At 36.6% G+C, this 25,141-nt stretch overlaps 2 protein-coding genes across 2 annotated transcripts; one reads left to right on the plus strand and one right to left on the minus strand.

Moving 5' to 3' along the window:
* Nucleotides 1-463: 463 nt before the first annotated feature.
* Nucleotides 464-997, minus strand: LOC133299155 (uncharacterized). Its single transcript, XM_061498597.1, has one exon. It carries the CDS (start codon nucleotides 995-997, stop codon nucleotides 464-466), a length of 534 nt encoding a protein of 177 aa, XP_061354581.1.
* A 2,017-nt stretch (nucleotides 998-3,014) lies between these two features.
* On the plus strand, nucleotides 3,015-24,923 carry LOC133299032 (chaperone protein dnaJ 10). Its single transcript, XM_061498425.1, has 10 exons — nucleotides 3,015-3,369; nucleotides 3,848-3,907; nucleotides 4,838-4,920; nucleotides 5,057-5,216; nucleotides 13,293-13,422; nucleotides 13,668-13,826; nucleotides 23,621-23,799; nucleotides 23,896-23,976; nucleotides 24,063-24,221; nucleotides 24,408-24,923. The coding sequence occupies exons 1-10, from the start codon at nucleotides 3,283-3,285 to the stop codon at nucleotides 24,516-24,518; spliced, it is 1,209 nt and encodes a 402-aa protein (XP_061354409.1). The 5' UTR covers nucleotides 3,015-3,282; the 3' UTR covers nucleotides 24,519-24,923.
* Nucleotides 24,924-25,141: the final 218 nt, after the last annotated feature.

Here is a 25,141-nt window from a genome sequence, read left to right on the forward strand (position 1 = left end):
AATGGAAACACAGAGGAATTGGCTTGGGCTGAGGCATTGGGAGAATGGGCTGAGTGGGTGGGCAAATTGGGCCTAGGTGGCTTGGGCCTGTATCCAGGAAGGAACCCATGGAGCTTAAAGCACTTATCTCTAACGTGACCCTGGTTGTGGCAGTAGGTACAAAATGGGCGAGAACGGCGAGGAGCGGTGACGGCACCCGTGGCTGGCGGTGGGTTCGAATCAGTTGAAGAAGGACGGTTAGGGGAGGTGGATATTGAGTTGAGGAGAAGTGTATCAGGAGAGGTGGGAACATGAATGTTGATTTGGCTTTGCCTCTCTTCCTGAAGAACAAGTGAGAAAACCTTGGCAATTGATGGAAGAGGATCCATTAAGAGGATCTGAGCTCGCACAGAGGAGAAGGATTCATTAAGGCCCATGAGGAACTGAAGGGCATCGTGTTGCTCTTGTGAAAGCGAAACTTGTCTCAGACCTTGCACGATGGAGTGGGAATGTAAGCCTGGAGCTCATCACAGAGGGTTTTTAACTTTGTGTAATAAGAGTTGACATCAAGAGATCCTTGATGAAGAGAAGAAATATCTTGTTTCAGTTGGAAGATGCGTGGTCCGTTGGCTTGCTGAAAGCGAGTGCGTAGATCATCCCAGGCGTCAGAGGCATTTGAGAAATAAACCAAGCTATCTGCAATAGCTTTGGAGACAGAATTAAGGATCCAAGAGATGACCATTGAGTTGCACCGATTCCATGCTGGAAATAGGAGATCGGAATTGGAAGGACGGGGAAGAGATCCGTATATGAAAGCTGATTTGTTTTTGGCAGTAAGAGCCAAAAGCATAGCTCGGTTCCAGGAGCTGTAATTGGTACCATCAAGGGTATGGGTCACAAGGACAAGACCAGGGTGATCACTGCTCTGCAGGGAGTAGGGGCTTGCTGTATCCTCCATTGAAGAAGCACCGGAGGATATGTCGGAAGTCGGCGGAGGACGGTTGTTGACTCGAGCCATCAAAAAGCTCTTGATAGCATATTAGTTATTTGAGCACTCTGCATTTCCAGAAAGGAAGAGAAGAAAAACTAACTTTGTATATTTTCATTCAGTGTGTAATTGGTACAAATGATTCAGTATATAAAAGCACCTAAGAGAATCTGTTGTAACAAACTCATGGTGACGTGGCTACAAAAGCAGAAAGAAATGTTAACAGGTGCCAAACAGAAAGCAATGCTAACAGAATACAAATTGCTAACAGAATACAATCAGAAAAAGAAAAATATGTAATACTGTAATAGTAATAGTTATAAAAATATTTGTACAAAAAGCTTAAATGGTTGGTAGTTTAATTTGGTAAAAATTGTTGATAAAAATACCAATATAAAACACAAATTAAGACTGTTATTCAAGATTTAATTTTCATTTAATATTTAATATTCGTATTTAACTATGACCTTATCCTAATCCTAATTATACGTAAGAAAAACTTGGTCATCTTATGTGTAAATAGGGGTGTAAATGAGTCAAGTCAACCTAGACTTTAGCTTAAATAGGTTAGACTTGCGTTAATTATTTCAAATTTGGCTTGACTTGACTTGTTAGCCTTATACAAGCCAGATTTTAAGCGTGGCTTGACTTGTTTTTCAAAAACATAAGGCTTGATTAGGTTTGTCAAGCCTACCAAGCCTTTAAAATGGCATATAGCACTCCGTAAAATATAAGTTATGATTATTTTGTTTTTTTAATGTTTAACTTGATGAAACGTATTTTTTTTTATGCAACAACTCAAAATATTAACAATTTAACTATGTTATTAGAAATCAAAAATAAAAAAAATGGCAAGGAAAGGGTAAAGAGTGGTTATGGTGATGAAATTTATGATTAAGAAAACATGTGTTTATCAAGTGAGAAGAGAAAAAATTGTGAAAAATTAAAAAATTGTAAGATATTATTTTATTAAAAATAATAAGATATTATGTTATTAAAAATATAATATATTATTTTATTACAAAATAATAAGATATTATTATATTAAAAATATAATAAAATATTATTTATTAAAAAATACAAATCAATTTTGGAGGCCAAACTTGCTAAAATCAATTTGTAGTCTGATTTCATAAGTCTTTTAATAAATTCAAGTATATATGTACTATTTTTAAAATGTGTCAAGATGAATCAGGTCAAAAACAAATCAAGTTGTGGGCCTATTACAAACCGTCTGGCCATTTTCACTCCTCCCGGTCCAATATCTATCTTAAATAGACACATGCCTTCGATGTAATTTTCAAATCTATCGAAAGATTGGAAGCGCACAAATATATCATTGTCTAGTGAGAACGAAAATTGCCAGCCGGTGACCGCAGAAGTTATTTGTATTAAGTTGTTAGATATGAACATATGGATAACAAAAATTATGAATTTTTTTACTTTAAATGCAATTATTTTAAGGGGTTTGATTTTCTCATGTTATATGAGAATTAAATTCCAACTCAATTAGTGGTCGGTTTCATATTTATTAAAAAAAAAAAGGGGGTTTTGCCCACAAAAGGATCACAATCTCATGTAACATGACAAAATATTTTTTCTTATTTTAAATATATTTTAATTTTTCACTAGTTATAATTCAATTTAAGTATTTTTTTATTAAATTTTTACCCATTAAAAAAATTAAGAATGCGAATTATTAACTGTTGAGGTAGAACCTATCAACAGAGATGGTGAATCTGAACCTCTTTTTTTTTTAAAAAAAAAAATACAAAATCGGGATCTTTTTTTAAAGAGAAAAGAAAAAAAAAATAAACACCATTTTTAGTCTCTGGTAATATCTACGAAGTCATTTTTAGTCTCTAGCAACAAAAAAGGATCGAATTGGTCTCTGAAAGTACAAGAAAATGGTCACTCTATATATTTGGGAGTTGACATAAGGACTAACATGACCTTTTTTTTGTAATTTAAGAGATCAATTTAGTCCTTTTTTATTGCCAGGACTAAAAAAGACTTACATACGTGTTTACTCAAAAAGAAAATCCGAAGAATTGTATTTTGAACACAAGGGTGAAGGCGAGAAGTCGGAACCACCGGGAGAGGAAACGATTAACATCAAAGAATTACGCGGTTGCAGCAGTCAACGCCCGGGATTCCGTTGACGGAGAGAAAGAAAGTAATTACGCTTTAGTAAGAAGGATAACGCCATTTGATTTTGGCGTGTTTTTTTTCCTCTTCGTCCCCTCGCAGATTAGCGAAAATATAATAATTCTAGGCGTTTTCTCATCGCAAAGATCAATCATCTGCGCTTTGAGATGGTGAAGGAAACCGAATACTATGACGTACTGGGTGTCAGTCCAACAGCGTCGGAATCCGAGATTAAGAAGGCTTATTACATGAAGGTCATGTTTATCGATCCTTTGCTTATCTCCCTTATTTATTTCTTGTCATATGCAAAAATGCAACGAATAAATGACCAAGAATTGGTATTACGTAGAGCTACAAAATTATTTTGCTTTGCAAGCTATCTTACACCTCGATAGATCCGCCTAATCCCATTTATCCGTTCAAATAGACAGAAAATAGCAGATGCGTATGTCATACGGCTGGATCTGTCAATTCTGTTGGGTTCTGAAAGAGATTTCTACTCGCGTTGAGTGCTTGCTCTCTGTAATACATTCTAGGTTGTATATAATGAAATTGAAATGCTTTTACAGCCGATGGCAGTTTAACTTTGGAAATCTGGAATATAACTTCCTAGTGCCTTCTTTTTTTACTTTATTTAAGTTTTGGTATTTATCATCTAGTACCAAATTGTAAACTATGATCAAGTACTGTCATAATGTTATTTATTTATCTTCTTTTGTCCTATGCTTGCAGGCACGACAAGTGCATCCGGATAAAAACCCAAATGACCCTCTTGCTGCACAAAATTTTCAGGCAAGATTACCATATTTTAGTTTAAACCTGCCATTCTTAATAACTTGTGATGTTAACCTTTCATATGGTTTGAAATATGACTGAACCTTGAGCAAAGTAATGAGAAACATGTGTTTATATTGCTATATGCTTGCTGGCGTGTGTAACCGAATTGTGAGAAGTAATTTCAGGTAGAGAATTCAAATTACTTGTGATTGATTAAGGACTTCCAGCTGTTATGAATCATATTGCCTTGTGGCCTTTTTTCAATCTTTGTAATCATCATTAGCTTTCCTTGTCTTCCCTGCACCCTCATTTATCAGTTTTGGTGGTGACATTGTACATGCTTTTAGTTGTACAAAGATGTCAACTCCGATTTTCTGCCAATTTTAAGGCCTAAAATATTTTTTTATAGAAAGTTTGTAGTCCTAAAATTGAGTCCAGACCTGTTGTAAATGTTAACTCATGCAATTATTCAAAGATATAACTGTCCAAGTCTTACACCTATAGTAAGTAAATCCTCACCCAACAAATTAACATCAACTTATTTTTCTTGGCAAGATGACCATTAAGTCAAGAACCATAATTCTTGAAATCATATTCATCTTAATGTGGCGTAACTTGCATTCTTGAACAAGTCAACCAAAAAGTTGAACTTTCTTGGGCTTCACCTATTGGCGTATATCATGTTGGATGTGATCATATACAACACGAAATGTTTTTTATGTTATTGAATTTTTATATTGTTCTATTATCTCCTATTGCCAATTTTCCCAGCATGTACATGTTGGTAGTATTCCTTCAACAAAATAGCTAATATCCTGAAGTATTAATACCATTTTCCTAATCCCCCAGTTGTCATTCTTATTATGTGTAGCTTGGATTATACCATTGTTAATCAACTTTTGTTGCCACTAGTAATTTCCTATGTGTTTTCCACTCTGGTTTCAGGTTTTGGGTGAGGCTTACCAAGTTCTGAGTGATCCAACTCAAAGGCAAGCTTACGATGCTCATGGGAAATCAGGAATCTCGACGTTAGTTTTTTTTTTTTTGCACTTCATAATATATTAATTAATAGTCGAACACCAAGGTTGATAGGTGTGGAACCTTTTAGTCATGTTAAGCATCTCTCTTATGCTGATTTTTTTGTCCTTCTTCCGCTCTTTTCAGTGAAGCAATTATTGATCCTGCAGCAATCTTTGCCATGCTTTTTGGTAGTGAGCTTTTTGAGGAATACATAGGCCAGTTAGCCATGGCATCAATGGCATCAATGGACATTTTTACTGAAGGGGAACAATTTGATACTAAAAAGTTGCAAGAAAAAATGAGGGTATATCTTATAATCTTTCTCAACAACTGCATTCTCTTATGATTACTTTTATGTGATTACTGACTTAATCATACTGCCACCGAAGAGGATATATATATATATATATATATTTATATATATATATATATAACTTTTTTTTCTTTTGTATTTTGTTTACTTTTTGGACTACACCTGTCACTTATTATAATAGGGGTTCTATGCATGGTGTAAATAACATCATGTCTTCAAAATAGTCATTCCCTCTAAAGTTAACGCTTTAATGTGGATAACCGTTCTTAAGAGGATTAATACTCATCATCAGTTGCTACTAATGCATAGACTTCATAAGGCGATTTCTGCCAGTGTTTCTAAGGTTAAGGCTTTTGAGTCAACAGCAGTGCTTGGTGGGATTAACACTGTTAGAGAAAATTAAGAATGGGAATGACTTACCTGTTATGGTTAGTCTCCTTGCCTCTATATTGTACTGAGAAATAAAGACCAGCACAAGAAAGATAGGCCCAACCTGATAACACAAAATAATCTAATAACTATTCTCTACTTCTCTCCTTCAAACTGTAGGATAGATATTAATCATGCTAATGTTGTTACAAATTTGATCTATTATAATTTTTTTTAGTGCTTTGGTAAAGATGTGTGCAAGTTGTTGTCAATTTCATAAGAATGATCCAAGCAGGAGAGAGAAACACTAGTTTCAATAGAAGAAATTCGATATTGATATCAATGAAATGGAAACAGAACCTACGCTGAAGATGGAAATGGAAAATAAAACGGATAAAAGGACAACAATGGCTTCCCAGAGTGTTCGAGGGACCCTCGACTCTCCCAAGCCTTACACCAAAGTCACTCTCCGTTAAACCCGACTAGCGAGTGTGGGGTGGAAGTAATCCTTGTACGCAGCCTTACCCTTGCAATATTGCAAAGAGGTTGTTTCCTGGATTCGAACCCATGACTTTTCAGTCATGAAGGAACAACTTTACCACTGCTCCCAAGCCTTACACAATTCTAAAAATACCACCCTACCTCTAAGTTTCAATTGTCTTATTCACTTTAATTTTTGAACATTTAGTATGAGCAGGGTCTATACTAGTGCAACCATTTCTGTTCTACACAAGAAGAGCACTTAACACACTCTGAACTAGACAGAAGCCACCTTATCATAATAGCAACAGAAACTTCAAAAATGAAATTCAGAACTAAATTGCAGAATATTGGTCAAAACAAAGACAACACACTACAAGGGCTTCCAGGCTTGTTGAAGCTGCAGTATGTATTGAACCGATACTCAAGACAATTGTAAGCTTAAGTGGCTTCTGTAGTTCTCCAGGTAATCTATACGTTCATCCTTGTCTTGCCGGTTGCGTGAGGGTGTAGGTTTTGGTTTGGTTTGGGTTTAGGCCTGAATTCAGGTCTATTGGTTTTGGTTCAAGTTTGGGTTAGGGTGTTGAATTAGTTTAGGGTTTTGGTTTTTTTGGGCTGCGATTGTATCCTAATTCAAATCAGCACACCCTTGGTCCTTGATGCTTCTACTTTTGCGGTTTGGATCCCTTACTTGCAGCAGCCGATGGGCTCTCCTCCTCCTCCGTTGGTGTCAGTGGAGACGTGATCTCCACCACAGTCTACACCTTGAACGACTAAAAACATTAGAGCACAGTCACTCGGAATAGTGTCCACATCACACTCTTCGTCCAACCCATCCATCATTGAAACCCGAACCAACATGCGTCGTCCAAGGCCATAACATCGTTGTCAGCCACTCCATAAGTAAATGAAAGAAAAGAAGAAAAAAGAGGTGTCAATCAGGAAAAATCATCATCGCTTGTGATAGAAGAAGGAGAGAACTCTAAAGGAGAAATGAGTGGTCTCAAAGAATTTTTCATCTACAAAAGCAAGATACTGACAACTCCGGAAAATAACATTTGTAACCCTTTTGAAGACAAAGTTTGCCTAGGAAAGTACATTTCACATAACGAGGATTCAACTTTGACACCTGAGAGCATGGTTGTCAAACTCGCACGTTTACTCGTGAAATCGAACGAGTTTACACTTCAGCAACACTGTTACGAGCCACGATCTCCGTTTACTTGCTTTTGGCCCTCAAATGGTAGAAGCGTCGAGTTTTTTGGCAAACTCGTATAATCGTCCACGTTCAACGATTTCACCCAAACAAGAAGACCCGTTGACCCGGAAAACCATTATATAAATGGGTTTTTTTAGCTAATAAAAACCCTAAAGAACCTGAGCCACCACCGTTGCAGATCGTGGGAGACGAAGTCGCGACTCAGACGCTTGAAGCCACTGTCTTCTCCGGTCGTCCCTCCCTTGCATGGTACTGATTCGTCGTCTTGCCCTCTTCCTGAGTGAAGCTTTTCCGCGTGCCATCGCCGTCGTGCTTCTGCGTTGCCGTCGTGCTTCAAGCCACTGTCTTCTTCGGTCGTCCATCACCGGTTAGTGCTCTGCTCCGTCTGAATCTCTTCTCTTTTTTATTTTTTTGTTCGTCGCTCGCCTCTATTCGTGCTCGCCTCTGTTCGCAACTCTACTGACTCAATTTTTTGTTTTATTTATAAATCACTTTATTTTATTTTATTTTATAAAACAAAATCATTTACATTTTATTTTATAAAACAAAATCATTTTATTTTATTTTAAAAAACAAAATCATTTTATTTTATAAACAATATCATTTTATTTTATAAAGCAAATAAACCGTAAACTAAACCAAATCAGATTTTTTTTTTTTTTTTGGGTATCCAAACCAAATCAAATTAATTTTTTTTTCACTTCAATTGCCTCTGTTTGATTTTACATTCAAAGGAAAAAATAAAATTAATCCAAATAAAATTAGTAGGAATTAATTTCACTTGAATTGTGGTAAGTATATTACTTTATATGCATATAAATATATATAAATATAATTTGTATCTTGTGTTACGAGTCTATGATCCGTGTTACGATTTTGCGATTTATGATTTTGGTTTACCCTTCCGAGTTTGCATTGAATCTCGAGTTTGACAACCATGCTTGAGAGATAACATCCTAGACAAAACAAGTACAAAAAAAATAAAAGGGAGGAAGAGCAAATAAGGATTGAGAAGAAAAGAGAAGACAACAAGGAATTTGACCATCTAGAATAGAAGATAGGTAATCAATTAAGTACCAGGCTATTAAAACCATATTGGGTCCAAAAGGCTTAGAGACTTTCTTTTGAAAACAAAAGAGCACTAGCATGTAGCTGAGAGAGAGCGCATGAACAATTTCAAGTAAGTGTCTTTTCTTTCTTTAGTCACCCCATTCTGTTGAGGAATGACAAAATAACATCTTTCATAAATGTTGCCATGTTCTTGCATAAATTTCTTAAAAGAAGTGGAATTATATTCTTTAGCATTATCAATTAAAATCTTGGGATAGCAACATGAAATTAGGTTTGAATTTTAGCATGAAACGTAATAAATAACTCTTGATGACTTTTCATAAAATAAAGTCATGTAACATGAGAGTAATCTTCAAGAAATGTCATAACATGATGACAACCAGTTAAGATTAAAGGCACAAGGCCCCCAAATATTTGATTGAACAAGTGTAAATGGGGATTCAACCCTTTTTTTGACTCTAGGTGGATTAGTTACTCGATGATGTTTAGCAAACTCAGAAAGCTCACAATTCAAGACAATAAACGACTCTAAACTCGGAAACAACTTCAAAATCTTTAAGGGCAGATGTCCAAGACAATAATATTTCAAGTATGTGCGTCAAAAGCTCTAAAGCAAATAGCCGCCTCATTTTGCATCGATAGGTAGCTTAACAGCTTGGTCATAAGTTTTTTTGGGCTCTTTGTAGAGTGCTGAACTTGTCTGCCTAATTTTGAATTATTTACTGATAGGAAAGGTTTTGGAGGTAGAATGGATTAAAAAAATGCTTTGGTAATGATTATCTTACTCAACATATTTTACAGGACAGATTTGTTTTCTTATTCTCCTGTGGGGTTCTTGGTTTTTCAAGGGTGTTCCTAGGTCAGACTTCTAAAAAGGAATGAGTTGCTTTTTTGAGCTGAATTCTTTTTCATTCTGTTTTTGTTGCTGCTTTCTTTGTAGCTAATCTTTATACTTTTCCTTCTCTTATTATGTTAATCCTTTACCAAAGGAAAAAAAAAAAAAACTTCAAAATAGAAAAGCCTAAATATAACAACAAAAAGCTAACTATGCAGTCTTCACAATGTCTCTGCACATCCGTGGTGGCTACCCTTCCCCCCTACTAGAAATAGCCACGAGCATTGTTCCATAGGGAGAGTTTCCTGTTTTCACAATCCCATTTGGAGTCTAAAACTTCCTCTAAGGTCTAGTCTTCCCTTCAGAGAACAGTCCTCAAAAGGATTTATGCTTAGTGACCTTTTTTGAATTTGCACACTTCATAGAATTCTTTCTTTTCATGCTTGATACGTGCTGATTTAGTCTTGAAGTTGCCAATTTATTTATACCAGGTCAGGTGGTTACTTTTTATCGGTTAATTTGTTTGTGGGGATTATGCATTTTGTGCAGTTCCCTAGTGTATTTGGTTGGAGCAGAATGCCTTCATTTTTTAGGGGTCTCTTGACTCTCTTCCTCTTATGCAAAGAAATTATATGGCTTTGCTGTGCTTTGAGACTTTTTGGCTTTCTCTTTCTTTTTAGGATTTGCAAATGGGTTGGCTTTCTCTTTTGAGCTGCGATATTATTTCTTTTTGCGTCCTTTTGCTTTGTTGTATTTTCTGCTGCTCTAGGACGATTTGTGATTTTCCTGTTCTATACTCCTTTTCCCTCTTTAAGTAATTCTTTTCTATCAAATTTTATAAATCATTCACTTAGAATCTTGTCAAACACTAATTGTTGTTTACTGAAAATTTCTACATTTAGGATACGGTGCTTAATTTCAATGATAAAGTATTTCAGTGTTATAAAGCACACCCTTAATGATTGAGAAACTTTGGAAGCAAAGTCTCTCCCTAGCTTGCTGCATAAGATGGAAGAAGACTTAGATAGATTGATGGAAATAATATCGGTAGTTGTGGAAGAAGAAAATTAATCTAGGCCTCTCCCCTAGGGTTGCCCAAGGTTTGATTTCCCAAGATTGGTAATGAAGCCCTAATTGTATACGGACTTCAACCTAAATGCAGAACACTACTAGAAATGCACTGTTTGATATAAAACTATCATAAGTCTTCATACAAAAGCTTAAGCTGTTTAGCATAGCACAAAGGGCTTCGCTGGCAAAGCTTCTCAATGGTTGAGGGGACTATGGCTCTCCCAAAAGTTATAAAAAAAAAAATTAAATTTTTTTGTATTCATATGAAAACAAAACCAACCGAATCCTAATGGAGAAAGACTAAAAAATAACAGCTCATGGAGCGCACAGCACAATTGGAGGAGATGAAATTGAAATGGTTGAACGAACATCAGATGCTTGGACTTACATATGTAGACTTTTGGTTCATATATAGTAAAGTAGTTTACTCTGTCCTTTGTTTAAACCTAAAGCCTCTTCACTTGTGGCAATCTTATTTAAAAAAATTGAAAACATAAGATATTTATTAGTTATTACGGTATTGGTGAAATTTATAGTCCTTTCTTTTATATTACACAAAATACTACAAGGTAATTTTTAGTCCTTTTCTTTTGTTCTTTTCTTAATGAAATATGTGTTGATAATTTACTTTAAATTCTAGATATTTATTACTTTTTCTTTAAGTATAAATATGTTAAAATAGAAAGTATGTATGCTACAAATTTAATTTATGTACTGAATATTTATTTAGGCTGCCACAAAATTTAGTCCAAGCTCCGGCATTGAGGGGTTTGAAGCATGGATAATGTTTAGACCGACTTCTCCTTGTGCTGAAATTTTAGTATTTTATTTTAAAGAATAATAATGGTAACGATCAAACTCGTAACCTTTTCTTTCAAAAAGGCTCTAGTACCCGTGTCATGGAACAACTTCACTAAGATCTTAAGGTATTAAGTGTAGGGGTAGATCATCTCATAAGATCGTATGGTCCTACAAGTCTTTCCACAATGGATGATGCAAATCGGTTGCTGAATCGTGAATCACTGGAATTGCAAAGGATCACCTAGCAAAAGCGTAAAAACTCAGTTGCCCAGACTAGTCCATTATTGGCCAATCCTATGCCTTGTATGGGATGGAGAATTAACACACAATCTATAACTCTCTGTTATTTTCTCATAGCATTGCTTTGTTTGGGAATACCTTTGTGTGATGTGCTATTTTCTTATCCGATTTGCTGAAAGAAGAGAAATGATTAAGGACTGTATTTGTATATATGCATCTATCTAGTGCTTTTAGAAAGAGAAATTCATGGTTCTAGACTTACTGTTTACAATATTGTGAATTATCGTAGGAAAAGAAAAAGAAGAAAAGGAAAATCGGAATCTTTGCAGTAAATTGTGCTGTCAGTTGTTTTATATTGAAGGGACGGAGTGCAGTTATTGTTATGACCTATGTTGCACCGACACCAACAAGGGCACGACACTCTGACACATTAATTCTAAAAAATGTTATATTTTGACATGTTAAAACCCGTTTTGATATTAAATAATATTTTTAATATATAACATTTAATATTTATAGCAGCCTATAATAAGTCATATAACCAATCAAATATTCAAATTCCATAACAAAAAATATAAAGCAAAAATAATTTTTCGTGCCTTGTTAATTTTTCATATCAAATTCCATAACACAATATTTTATTTATAAATTAATTTTTCATGTTTAGTTAAAAAGACAAATAAAATAAAATTTGGATCTGCATGAACGTTGACCGCGTGTCGAATGCATGTCGGAATGTATTGGAGCGTTGACCGCGTGTCCCAAATGTTGACCCCTTGCCGGAAGCGTGTCATAGTTCGACACACATTTTTTTGAAAGAAAAAAAACGTGTCTATGCTTCATAGGTTATGACTGCAGGGGATAGGAGATTGACTGCTAGGAGCGAAAATCGAAATACTTTTTATTTCATTTCATGTTTTCTTACGGTTATAAAAATACAAAGTAGATGTGTCCCAAGGCTTTTGGAGGAAGAGTGAAATTTCTTGTGAATTTGGTGACTGGATTTGATGAGAAATAACAGAAAATGTTTTAAGTTGTCAATAGCCCCGCTTTTGCACACTATACCGTAATTGTAGCGGGTGTCATCTGCTATTGGCCACACTGCTATGCTACACTTAATGGTAGCGGCTGTAGCAATCGCTATTGCGGCCGATTTGCGGACAATTGCGACGCAATATTGTGGCAACAGGGAAGGAGTGCAAGTTTCAGTTTTTACCCTCCACTTAAAGTCTCAATTGTCATATTTTAAGAGTTAAATGTTTTTTTAACCCATTTTTATCTGAAGGGTGAACCTCTCTCCTCTCTCTCTATGCATCGACCATTCTCTCTCCTTTCGAGCGAACCAGCCACCGGCTTCAGTTTCGGCGACCAGCTTCCACCTCCATTTCCGGCGATTCTCTCTGCTCCAAACCTTTATGTCTTTTTCTTTTGTTTTCTGTTTTTTCCAGACTTTCTGGTATTTTTTTTCAGTCCTCTTCTTTCCTTTTTTTTTTCTCTCACCCTGATCTATTCTCTTTTTTTTTTTTTTTTTTTGCTTTATTGGTTAATACTACTCCTTTGTGAACTCCTTATGATATTATAGAAATGAAGATGACATTCCTCTGTTCCAGTTTGAGATTTCTTCTAAAATTAGTGGACTCTTAATGCCTTGTACAATGAAGATAGCTTTCCTCTGTTTGGAATTTTATAATAATTCAAAATTGTACCTCAAAATTAGTGAGCCAGAAATATATGTACTAATTCTGGCTAAGTTTTTTTTACTTTTAGTACAATTTTTTTTGCTGTATTTGATAATTAGTACACAATTTCGTCTTTGTTTTTGAGCATTTATTTTGTATATGTGGTATATATATACAACAGATTCGTGCATAGCATTTCACTATTGCGCTATACCAATACCCACTATAGCGCTATAACATTTTCAAGGGTCGGCTACCCTGCATTTGATAACTATGGTTTTAACAAATTTATTCTTCTTCAGGTTGTTCAGAAGGAGAGAGAAGAAAAGCTTGCAGAGATATTGAAAAGTAGACTCAACCAATATGTCCAAGGAAACAAAGAGGACTTTGTTAATCATGCAGAAGCCGAAGTAACCCGGCTATCCAAAGCAGGTACTTTACCCTAAGAATAATTCCAAACATGCAGGGAATAAGAGAGGTGAATACATTTTGTAGCTGCAAAACTACTTTTTATCCATAAAATCATATGGTTAAAAGATTGACTTTACATGACATGGGAAAAACGTTCACCTAATCTCATGTATTTGAATAACTGTATTGAAGAATATCAACCTAAATCTCCTTAGGAGATGGTAATTGAGGTACTTTTCCTGAATAAATTAGTTGTCATTATGCAGCTTATGGGGTTGATATGTTGAATACCATTGGCTACATATACGCAAGGCAGGCAGCAAAAGAACTAGGCAAGAAAGCAATTTATCTGGGTGTGCCTTTTGTAGCTGAGTGGTTTAGAAACAAAGGGCACTTTATCAAATCCCAAGTTACAGCGGCAACAGGTGAGCAAACTTTGTACTTTAAAGCCTTTCCTGGCTGCGCTATGGTTTCTTGATTCTAATTTCCCCTTTAATCATCATATCATGTCATTACTACACAATTTTACTCTCTTTATTTGCCATATTGCATATTTGTTGGGGCTTGGGTGGGTCGAATTGACCTTGGCCCATAAAGGCTTGGGTAAAACAAAGAGCCTAAACTTTTGTGGAAAGGTGCAGTTTATTAGTCCTTTGGTGTATTTGGTTGGAACAGAATGCATTTTCAGGTGTCTCTTTACGCTCAACTTTCTCTGGGATGTAATTGCGATTATGGCATATCTTTGGTGTTCTACTACTGGCTGTTTCAGTGGAATTGTCATTTCAATATGCACATATTGTTTTATTCTTCTCATGTACTTTGTTTTTTCTGTTTTAGAGAATATCATATCCTCCTTATAGCTGTATTTTTCCTCCTTGTTCTAATAAATTCCTTTTACTATACAAATATTGACCTTTTCCATCCATTGAGCTTCTGTCTTCTACCTTATTTTTGAAATTTTTTTAAGCAATTACTCCATTCATGGTTGATTTGTCATTCTCAAGGGGTAGGCTTATCTTGGAGGAAGGAAACTTAGATGAAGGATATTGATTGCTGGAAAGAGAAAGATATGCTCTTGAATTTCGAGTAGGAAACTGATATGACCCAAGGCCTCAAGGTGTATAAAAGGGATAAACAGAGAAGAGTCTGGGCCCCAAGTAACACTATTGCTGATCCAAGTGGCCCAATTGCTAATGCTGACTCACCAAACACCCTCCAACAGAATGGAATGCAAGAGGGGTTAGGCGGGTTGGAGGTTAAAAGGTGCGTGGGTGGTAGGAAAGGGGGCATGAAGAGTATAGTCTGGGAATTGGGACCTTGGGAGAGAGTGAGGCCTCTCCAATTGCTTCACATTTTCCTTTCAGTTTATCATTCACTGTGTCATTTGCTGATCTTGTAATTTCCTTTGAGAGAGTATTCTTTGTTAGTCATTTTTCTTGGTTATCTGTTACTCTTGTAATTTTCTTTTGAGACAAATTTGTTATCTTAATCTTCCTCTTTCATATTAATATCCTAAATCCCTTGTTTTCCTTGTTCTATTTTATTAGTTATGGTCCTTATTAGAAACCTGTTTTGGTTGTCTAGTTATTATTTGTCTCATCAATATTCCTGTTGGACTTTCTATCCAAAATAAAAATCCTATTGGAGTAGCTTAAAGGATTGAGATTTGAGAAGATTACGAGGGACTTCTTATGGTCAGAAGTCGGGGAGAAAGATCATCTGGCTTGTTGCAAGCCTAGGAACGTGGGCGCATTAAGTTTGGAAAATATAGTCTACAATATTGATCTGCGTCTACTTTTTTTTTAACTATCTTCGTACCTGGCATGGTGTCTAATGGGCCTGAAAGTGATGAGTGAGTGAGTGAGTGAGTGAGTTAGTTAGTTAGTTTGTTAGGGAATTCCTTTAGAATATTCTTAGAGAATAGGATAAAAGGAGGGGGGGTGTAGAGTGAGGTATGTGTGTATTGAGAGAATATTGAGGGAATTAGGGATCTCTTGGAGCCTAGGTTTATTGGTTCTAAGGGTGAGCTAGGGGTGTCAAGTGGTGTTTGTAAAAAGAGGCTACGCCTCCATTGAAGCAATAAAATTAGTGTGTTCATTTTGGGTTCCATCATTTTAATTGGGGATCTCTTGGAGCATAGGTTTGTTGGTTCTAACGGTGAGCTAGGGGTTTTTAGTGTCAAGTGGTGTTTGTAAAAAGAGGCTACGCCTCCATTGAAGCAATAAAATCAGTGTGTTCATTTTGGGTTTTATCATTTTGGTATCAGAGCATCTTCAATCTCGAGGTGATTCTAGTCCAGATTTGTGAAGAAATGAACACCATAAGAGGAATCAGCAATTAAGAGCTCATGGAAATGTTGAAAATAATGATAAAGGTTTTTAATGATGCAATAGGGAAGATGGAGACACTGAGATTTGAAATCAAAAAGCACTGTTTTGAGCATAAGATTCAGTTAAAAAAAAATCAAAGAAGAAAAAAAAGAGATCGAAGAAGAGGCAAAAGAAAAAGAAGCAAATCGACACTGAGAAGAAGTTAACGACATTGATGATGCAGAAGAAATTAAAGAAGATCAAGAGGAAGAAGAGGACGTTGAGGCAGAAGTGTGCTTGGACTCAGTGCCATATTTGGGGAAGGTTATGAGGTTGGCGTAGACGATGGAGGAACGTGAAGCGGGGTTAGAAATGTGGGTAGCTATAATAGGCCGAAGTGGCTATGGGTGAGTAATGGAACAGGTTCGGGTCAGTATACCCGGGTTTCCCTACTCAACATGACCCAATCCATTGGAACCATTATGTATCTCCGAAGTGGACTTGGGCCCAATGCGAATTCAACACGCGGGCCTAATATTTCAGTTTGTCAAGGGCTCACTTACAAATCTAGGGCTGGAGTTGGATATCACTCGCTGGTGGCTTTGTCAAATATGGTCAATACCCACTTTGAGACGCAGCCCACTTTGGTTGATAATTCAGGACGCAATGGTCCAGAGAAAATTGGCCTACACGAAACAAATGTGCTAGTAGGAAATGAAAATAATGGGTCTTCAATTAGGAAGCCTTTCGAGACCAACGTGACAAACCAAGGGGTAGCACGAATGGGGGAAGGAGAGTGGCGAGGTTCTGTTGTCTCATGCATGAGGAGCTCAACGACGGACGGCGGTGCAATTTTTGTTTCCACTGTGTTGCAGGTTTTCACCGAGGCTAGAGTGATGATGAGAAGCAAAATCGGAAATTGGCCAAGACAAACGTCGTGGGTCGATATTTCGCTAGTTGACACAGGAAAAGCCGAAACCAATGTTTCTAGTGTGCTATTTATTTTTTTCCTTGGCCGTGTGATGATTCTGGGTGAGAAGGGGACAATTGCATCGGACAGTTACAAGATCGAATGTCTTTGAGCTTCAGAAAAGATGCTTGTGGCCGAAAGCTATTTTCTGCAAAAAAAACATGAAAGGCCCACAAACAGGGCAGAAAACAGAGCATGAGGAGGGAGGGGATACCGCGTTTCTTGGTCAAAAAATTTATAGGGAACTAGGCACAGGTGCAGTATAGAAGCAAGAGGGGCAATGGGATCCAACAGTGACAATTTTTTGACTCCAAGCATTACTTGGTCTGTATGCTTCAAACAATAGGACTTGGTTGGGAGTCCTCTCAGTTCGCCTATCCTTATTCTTCACCTTGAGGACAAGGTGAGTTTTGGAGTAGTAGTAGTATTGATTGATCTAAAAGTGATGAGTGAGTGAGTTATAGTTAGTTAGTTAGGGAATTTCTCTAGAATATTCTTTGAGAATAGGATAAAAGAAGGGAGAGTGTGTGGAGTGAGGTATGTATGTATTGAGAGAATATTGGGGGAATTGGGGATCTCTTGAAGCCTAAGTTTGTTGGTTCTAAGGGGAAGTTATGGGTCTTTAGTGTCAAGTGGTGTTTGTAAAAAGAGGTTACGCCTCCATTAAAGCAATAAAATCAGTGTGTTCATTTTGGGTTCTATCAGTGTCCTTGTTTGGACCTTTTTCTAATCAATGATCCATTCCTCTTGGAATTTTCACTTCTCATGGAACAGCAATGATCAGAAAAGCTCTTATTTTAATATCCTTGTTAGGAATTCTCTGCCCCTCCCATAACTCTTGCTTCTGATCCCGGTACCTGGATTTTAGATCCTTCGGCTTCTCTTACCTATAAATTCATTTTCCAATTTGTTATCAAAGAGCATGACACGAGAGGATGAGGTCAGTCAAAACATGGGGAAAGTAGTTATAGAATATTAGGATATGAGAAGAATTGATCTTTCTCTCTGTTATTGATTGGAAAAGACTAATTACAATATATAGACTAACTATGGATCACTCATTACAATCCTAAACAGATTGTGATCCCTAAATAATAGGAAACAGAATAACTGTAAAACTATCCTAATTTTGTTGAATCTTTAAAAGCAGAAACAACTAATCTTATACTTATCCTAATTATTCAAATGATAACAGAAAACAAGGTCAGAATATTTCTTTCTCCTAAAAGAGTGCGCAAATGAAGATCTTTGGATAGCAACACTCCCCCTCAAGGTGGGTGTTAGATGTCTAGCATTCCCAGATTGGAAATCAATCTTTCAAATTTAACTCTTGGGAGAGACTTTGTAAATATTTCTGCTGTTTGTGAACCGGGGGAGACATAACACGACAATAATTTTAGCTTCAATCTTCTTTTTAATAAAATTCTTGTCAATCTCTACATGCTTGGTGTGGTCCTGATGAATAGGGTTGTTAGCTATCCCCATTGTGGCCGTATTGTCACAGAAGACCTTCATAGGTGCTTCATGATCAAAATTCAACTCATTTAACATTCTTAGAATCCACATTCCTTCGCAAGTTGCCAAGGACAAAAGCTCTATACTCAGCTTCTCATTGCTTCATGCTATTATTGGTTGCTTTTTACTTCTCTAAGTAACCAAGTTCCCCCAAATATATGTGCAATAACTAGTGTTGGATCTTCTGTCAACTACGGATCTAGCTCAACCTCCATCAGTATACACTATGATGTCTCGGTTGGTGTTTTTCTTGAAGAATAAGCCCTTTTTTGGTGTCACTTTCAGGTATCTTAGGATTTGGTACACTGCTTCCAAATGCTCTTCATTCGGGTTGTTCATAAATTGGCTCAGCACACTAACTGGAAAGATGATATCAGGACGTGTATGAGTTAAATAAATAAGCTTACCAACCAGACGCTGGTATCTTTCTGTGTCAACTGATGAACTGTCTTGTTTGAATCCCACCTTATAATTAGCTTTCATGGGTGTATCCGCAAGTTTACACCCCAACATTCCAGTTTCCCTTAGTAGATCAAGAGTATACTTCCTTTGTGAGACAGAAATACCCTCATTTGTCCTTGCAACCTCCATCCCTAGGAAATACCGCGACTTACCAAGATCCTTGAGTTCAAATCTCTTAGCTAAGGTTCCTTTCAAGATGGAAATTTCTCCAATACAATCACCAGTAATTGTAATATCATCGACATATACTATCATAATTATTATTTTCTGACTGGGGAACCTTTTGATAGTCATTGTTTGATCTGTGTGGCACTGTGTATATCCTTGTGCTTTAATAACAGAAGTAAATTTGTCAAACCATGCTCTAGGTGACTGTTTTAGGCCATAAAGAGACTTTAACAGTTTACATACCTTCCTAGGTCCATGACTATGCTCCACACCTTGAGGAATCTTCATATAAACTTATTCTTCTTAGTCTCTATTCAAGAAGGCATTTTTTACATCCATTTGCCAAAGAGGCCAGTCCAAGCAAGCAGCTATTGATAATAGCACTTTAATTGAATTAAGTTTGGCTATAGGGGCAAATGTCTCTTGATAGTCAATCCCTTGGGATTGGGTAAATCCTTTGCCACCAACCTTGCTTTGTAGGTGTTGTTACTCCCATCCTCATTATACTTGATGGTAAAGATCCATTTGCAGCCATCAAGTGATATTCCATTAGGTAGGTCCACTATCTTCCAAGGTCATTCTTCTCAATTGCTTTAAACTCATCTTGAATAGCTAATCTCCATTTCTCTGTATTTGCAGCTTCTGTAAATGAAGTTGGTACTGTGTGCTTATCCATATTGTGAACAAAGGCCTGCATCCCAGGAGAAATATTATCATAAGAGACAAAATTGCTTATATCATGTTTGGTACAGCTCCTTACACTTTTTCTCAAGGCAATTGGCAATTCCATGCCATCTTCAGGATTTGGGACAAAAGAATTGGACTGATAATGTGCTGGACATATAATTTCTTCATGACTGGATGGAGCTGGCTAAGCTATAGTAGCTTTATCAGAAACTAGTTATGCTGGACCAATAGACTCGGCTGGAGAAATTGTTCGGTGCTGCTGACTTTTTGGCCTTCTAGTATAGACCTGAATGTTTTGCTGGTTCTGATTGTGTTCAGGAGGAGGATCGTGCCTTGGCTTGGCTAGGTGCTGGTCATGGTACTAGGCAAGTTGGAATCTGATACAATTGGTTCAGCCACAAACAACCATTCTGGACTGCTTATAGGTTGCTCCCCCTGTATGATTGGTTGGGGATAAAATGGTTGATGTTCAAAGAATGTACATCCATAGTAATATAGAACCGGTTGGTGTTGGGAACAAAATACTTGTACCCTTTTTGAGTAGGTGAATAGCCAAGGAACACACTTTTAATGGCTCTAGGATCAAGTTTCCCCCCATGATTTGTATGAACAAATGTTGTGCAGCCGAATATTTTGGGTGGCAGGTTGGGGATAGGAGGTAAGGTAGGATAGGTATTTAGGAGTATTTGGTAGGGAGACAAAAACTTCAATACTCTAGAGGGCATCCTATTGATGAGACTTCCCCCCAAAAGTGTTTAGGCATATGACAGGCTAGAATAAGTGATCGGGCTACCTCTAAAAGGTGTCGGTTTTTTCTCTGCTATCCCATTTTGTTGGGGGGTATTGACACAAGAACTTTGATGAATAATCCCATGATTTTTAGGATAATGATTGAGGTCCATGTTGAAATAGTTACGAGCATTATCAGACCTTAAGACAAGGATCTGAGTTTGAAATTGATCTTGGACTAATTTATGGAAGTTCTTTAAGGGTTCAGTGACCTCAGATTTGGTGTGTAAGAGATATACCCATGTCATTCTAGTATGATCATCAATGAAGGTTACAGACCACTTGGCACCACTAATACTTTCAATGTTGGCAGGACCTCAAACATCACTATGGATGACAAAAAAAAGGTTATAAGGATTGGTATCCTTGCGAAGGATATGAAGATCGAACATGTTTAGACAATTGACAAGTTTCAAATAATGGAAAATGAGAAATTTCATGCAACAATTCGGGGTACATCTTTTTCATATATTGGAAATTAGTATGTCCTAATCTATAATGCCACAGTAAAGCCTTGTCCTGTTTGCTTGAAGTAGCCATATGAGTCATGCTTCTTGTCCTTGTAGTCTCGGATTGTTAAAGATGATAGAGACTATTATATGTCCAAGCACTGCCAATCTTCTTCCCCGATGCCAAATGCTGAAATACACAACCAAAGGGTTTAAAAAGAACCATACACTTCAAGTCTTTGGTTAACTTGGTAACAGATATTAAGTTGCAAGTAAGTTTGGGAATAAATAGCACTTCTTGTAAAATAAGGCCTTATGGTAGTTTCACTGTACCAACTTCTTTAACCTCAGCCAAGCTTCCATTAGCTATTTTTACAGCTTTGACAATGTGTAGGGGAGAGTAGCTGGATAAAAGTGAGGAATTACCCATCATATGAATCTGTTGCCCCGAGCCCAAATCAACCAACCAGGTTTCAGAGTTGCCATAACTGGCATGCAGAGCTGTGAGATAGGTACTTGATTGGCATGGAGAATCTGATTGGATCATGGATGATGAGTTACTAGGCTTCTCCTTACTGCAATCAGTGATCATCCTCTGTATTGCAGCCAGATGCTCTTTTGTGAACTCCAATCTTTTCTTGTTGAATTTCTTCAACTGCAACAGCAAACCTTCTCTGATCTCTGCCTTGCCTGGGCTTCCAATCTGCTGGTTTACCATGTATTCTCCAGCAATTATCCCTTGTATGTCCAATTCTATTGCAGTGATCACACTAGGGCTTACCATTCCTTTTTGGCTTATGTTCAGCATTGTAGGACTTTTCAGCAGCAAATGCACTTCCATCAGCGTTGGATTCTGGCTTGTGAAGGTTGTTGGTTAATTGCTTCCTACTCTCCTCTCATTTAACTTCAGAAAAAACTTCATGCATTGAAGGTAATGGACGAACAGCCATGATTCTACTCCTTGCAGCCTCAAATAGGATTGAGCCCCAAAAGGAAATTACATGTGATCCTTCTCTGTAATCTTTTGTAAAGTATTTCATCAACTAGGTTAGCCCATTCATATGTTCCATAAAGATCCATTTGCTACCAATATTTAAGGAGAGAATTGCTATAACCTGTAACATCTTCGTCTTCTTGTTTGAGATCCCTCAAAATTCCTTTAATTTGTAACATGGCTGGAGTGTTATCTTCCTTTGAAAAGGATTCCTTAATTCCATTCCAAATTTCCTAGGCTGTATAACAAAGCATATACGTTTCTGCTATCTCTGAGGTCATTGAGTTTAAGAGCCAGGACATCACAAGGTTGTTTTCAACAGACTATCATTTATATTGAGGGTGATTTGTTTCTGGAGGTGTAGTGTCTCCAATTCCTATGAGAAAGTCACATTTTCCGCGACCACTAATGAACATTTTAACACTTCTCGACCACAGCAGGAAGTTTCCTTCATTAAATCTATGTCCAGTAATGATTAGGGCAGGACTCTTGTTGGGGAAGGCAGAGGTTGTGTTCTCTGGTTGTTCTTGTGGGTTAGGCTGTGGTTGGGACATGGTCGAAGAGGTATCATGGGAAGTGGTTTGATATGCTCTCATAGAGGCAAAGCGAAGTGCAGCCATGGCATGATTGGATCAGGCCCTTGGATGAGAGCTTTGATATCATGTAAAGAACCAATTCAACTTAATAGTTTAAGCTTTTGGGTGAGATTATGTTAATGGTTTTATATATCTCTAAGACGTTCCCTCACGCGAGAGCCAATTGAGCTTGAAGGGTGGATGATGCATCAGGTTCAATCTACCTGTGCTAAGAAACTCCATGAGACTTAATTAATTATTAATTAAGTGGGGGAATGATTGAACCCATGACACCGAGACTCTGATATCACGTAGAATATTAGGATATAAGAAGAATTAATCTTTCTCTTTGTTATTGATTGGAAAAGACTGATTACAATATATAGACTAACTATGGATCACTCAGTACAATCCTAAACAGATTTTGATCTCTAAATAATAGGAAACAGAATAACTGTAAAACTATCCTAATTTTGCTGAATCTTTAAAAACAAAAACAAGTAACTAATCTCATACTTATCGTAATTATTCAAATTATAACAGAAAACAAGATCAGAATATTTCTTCCTCCTAAAAGAGTTCGCAGATGAAGATCTTTGGATAGCAATAGTAGTAAAACAAGATTTAATAGAGTGCGAAATAGATTAGCAAATGGTGTCTTAAAAATGTAGAGGGGTAGGCCCGTTTGTTTCCTATATTCTAGATGACCCTTTTAGTCCTTATTTTGTTTGTTTATTTATTTATTTATCTTCCTCTCTAATTCTTTTTTCCTACTATTTATTTTTCCTGTTGGGCCCGTTTGTTTCCTATATTTTAGATGACCCTTTTTAGTCCTTATTTTTTTTTTTTTATCTTCCTCTCTAATTTACTTTTTTCCTCCTATTTATTTTTCCCTCTTAACTATTCTTTTATTTATTTTTCTCTTATTTTTTTATTTTAGTTTTTTGATTTATTATTGTTAGTTTATTATTTTTCTTCTTTTTCCTCTATCTTTTCTGTTTTTTATTTGGGTTCATCAACTACCGACCTCAACTAGTTTGGAATAAAGGTGTTGTTGATATTGATGTATTGGTATATTTTCTTCTTCTTTTTTCCCCAATATCCAACTATCAGATTTGTTTTGGAAGGATAAAGCCCCTTGTTAGGTTAAGGCTTTTATTTGGACTCCGTTAATTAAAAGGTTGATACTTGACACTAATTATCTATTCATTTTGGTTCTCTGGCTTGCAAACATGAATTGCTAATGTGTAAAACATCTAAAAGAAGGCTGATAAATGGTTTTTTCTTTATGGTTGTTCTAGGGGCAATTGCTTTGATCCAACTGCAGGAGGACATGAAAAAACAACTAAGTACAGAAGGGAACTATACTGAAGAAGAGCTTGAAGAATACATGCAATCTCACAAGAAACTGATGATTGACTCTTTGTGGAAGCTTAATGTGGCTGACATTGAGGCGACTCTTTCCCGCGTTTGTCAAATGGTTGCTTTTGCTACTACAATGTCACTTCTTTAGATACCATAAAGTAGATTTTTGGGTTAGGTGTGTTATAATTAGATCATATGTGCTTCACTTTAGGTTCTTCAAGACAACAATGCCAAGAAAGAAGAACTCCGAGTACGAGCAAAAGGGTTGAAAACTCTCGGCAAAATCTTCCAGGTGGTATTTCTTTCCCTACAATTCACGCATTCGTTAGCAGCACTGTACACTGATGAAAAGATTTTGAACTCGCCATTTAAATGTAGAGGGTTAAGTCAGCCAATGAGAATGAGAATGAAAGTGTACTAAACAAAGCAGTACATAAGTTGAATGGAAGTGAAACTAGCAATGATGCGTGTTCTCCTAGTACCTCTCCCAAATCTTCAAGTCCTGATTTTTCATCTCATGCTGTATCGGTATCCCAGGTGCGATATTTCCCACTGATATTTTTCTTTCTTTCTTTCGTTTTTTTTTTTTTTTGGCCAAATTCATATCTGTCATTTTTTTCTTCATTATTATACAATTTACTCGAATTCTTTTCTTTCTATTTTCATGACATTAATGTAAGTTTTTCTGACATCTTATGTTTGTTTTGAATCAAATGGATGTAGAGCCCCTACGTGGAGAAACCGCAATTTGCAGGCATGCAATTCGACTATAACTTCCCTAGGCCAACTGCCCCCCCAGGGGCCCAGAGACCTACTCCAACCAGCAAGGATTGACGGAGTTTGATACCCGTGTGCTCTTTTTTTTTTTTTTTGGTATACACCCTATTGTATGTATCGATCTTATTGTATCTTGTCGGATGTGGTACAAAATAGATATGCGCTGGAGATTGCATCTTGTCCGCAGGGGACCACTTTGTGCAGTGTGATAATGCATGTCTAATAATTATTTATATACTTAGACGATGAAAGATAATCTGGAGGTAGCGATATCATTGCCAGCTGGCCGTGATTGGCTGCCATGTAATTTGATTTGTGTATTTTGTCGGGGTGCTAGTAATTAGGCTCCTTTTCTCCTTTCCGTTTTTTTTTTTTTTTTTTTTGGAGGTAGTTGGTTGTCCATTTTAGTAGGGATTCTTGTATAATAAGTTAATTTAACGGATAATATGATATAATATTTGGATTTTGATGTGTTCGAGTCACAACATTCCATAAATCAGCGAGTTATGATCGTGGTTAAGGCTTATGTAATACTAAAATTTTGATCTAGATATTAAATGCGAGCAACTTATATCAATGAGCTGTATGGATTATCCACCCTATCGTATGTAACCAACTGCTTAGTACCATATGAGAACGTCGATTTTCTTATTTTTGGTTCTTTAAGTTCTTAAATTAGT

This window comes from Gastrolobium bilobum, unplaced genomic scaffold (genome assembly GCF_033153095.1).
Source record: "Gastrolobium bilobum isolate Gb01-03AN ecotype WA unplaced genomic scaffold, APGP_CSIRO_Gbil_v1 utg500, whole genome shotgun sequence".
Taxonomy (NCBI): domain Eukaryota; kingdom Viridiplantae; phylum Streptophyta; class Magnoliopsida; order Fabales; family Fabaceae; genus Gastrolobium; species Gastrolobium bilobum.

Excerpts from the sequence above, each read along its gene's own strand:
- LOC133299155 (XM_061498597.1), bottom strand. The coding sequence starts at position 997 with ATGGCTCGAGTCAACAACCGTCCTCCGCCGACTTCCGACATATCCTCC.
- LOC133299032 (XM_061498425.1), top strand. The coding sequence starts at position 3,283 with ATGGTGAAGGAAACCGAATACTATGACGTACTGGGTGTCAGTCCAACA. Across the intron at positions 3,908-4,837 it reads TTGCTGCACAAAATTTTCAG|GTTTTGGGTGAGGCTTACCA; the intron begins GCAAGATTACCA and ends CTCTGGTTTCAG. Across the intron at positions 4,921-5,056 it reads GGGAAATCAGGAATCTCGAC|TGAAGCAATTATTGATCCTG; the intron begins GTTAGTTTTTTT and ends CGCTCTTTTCAG.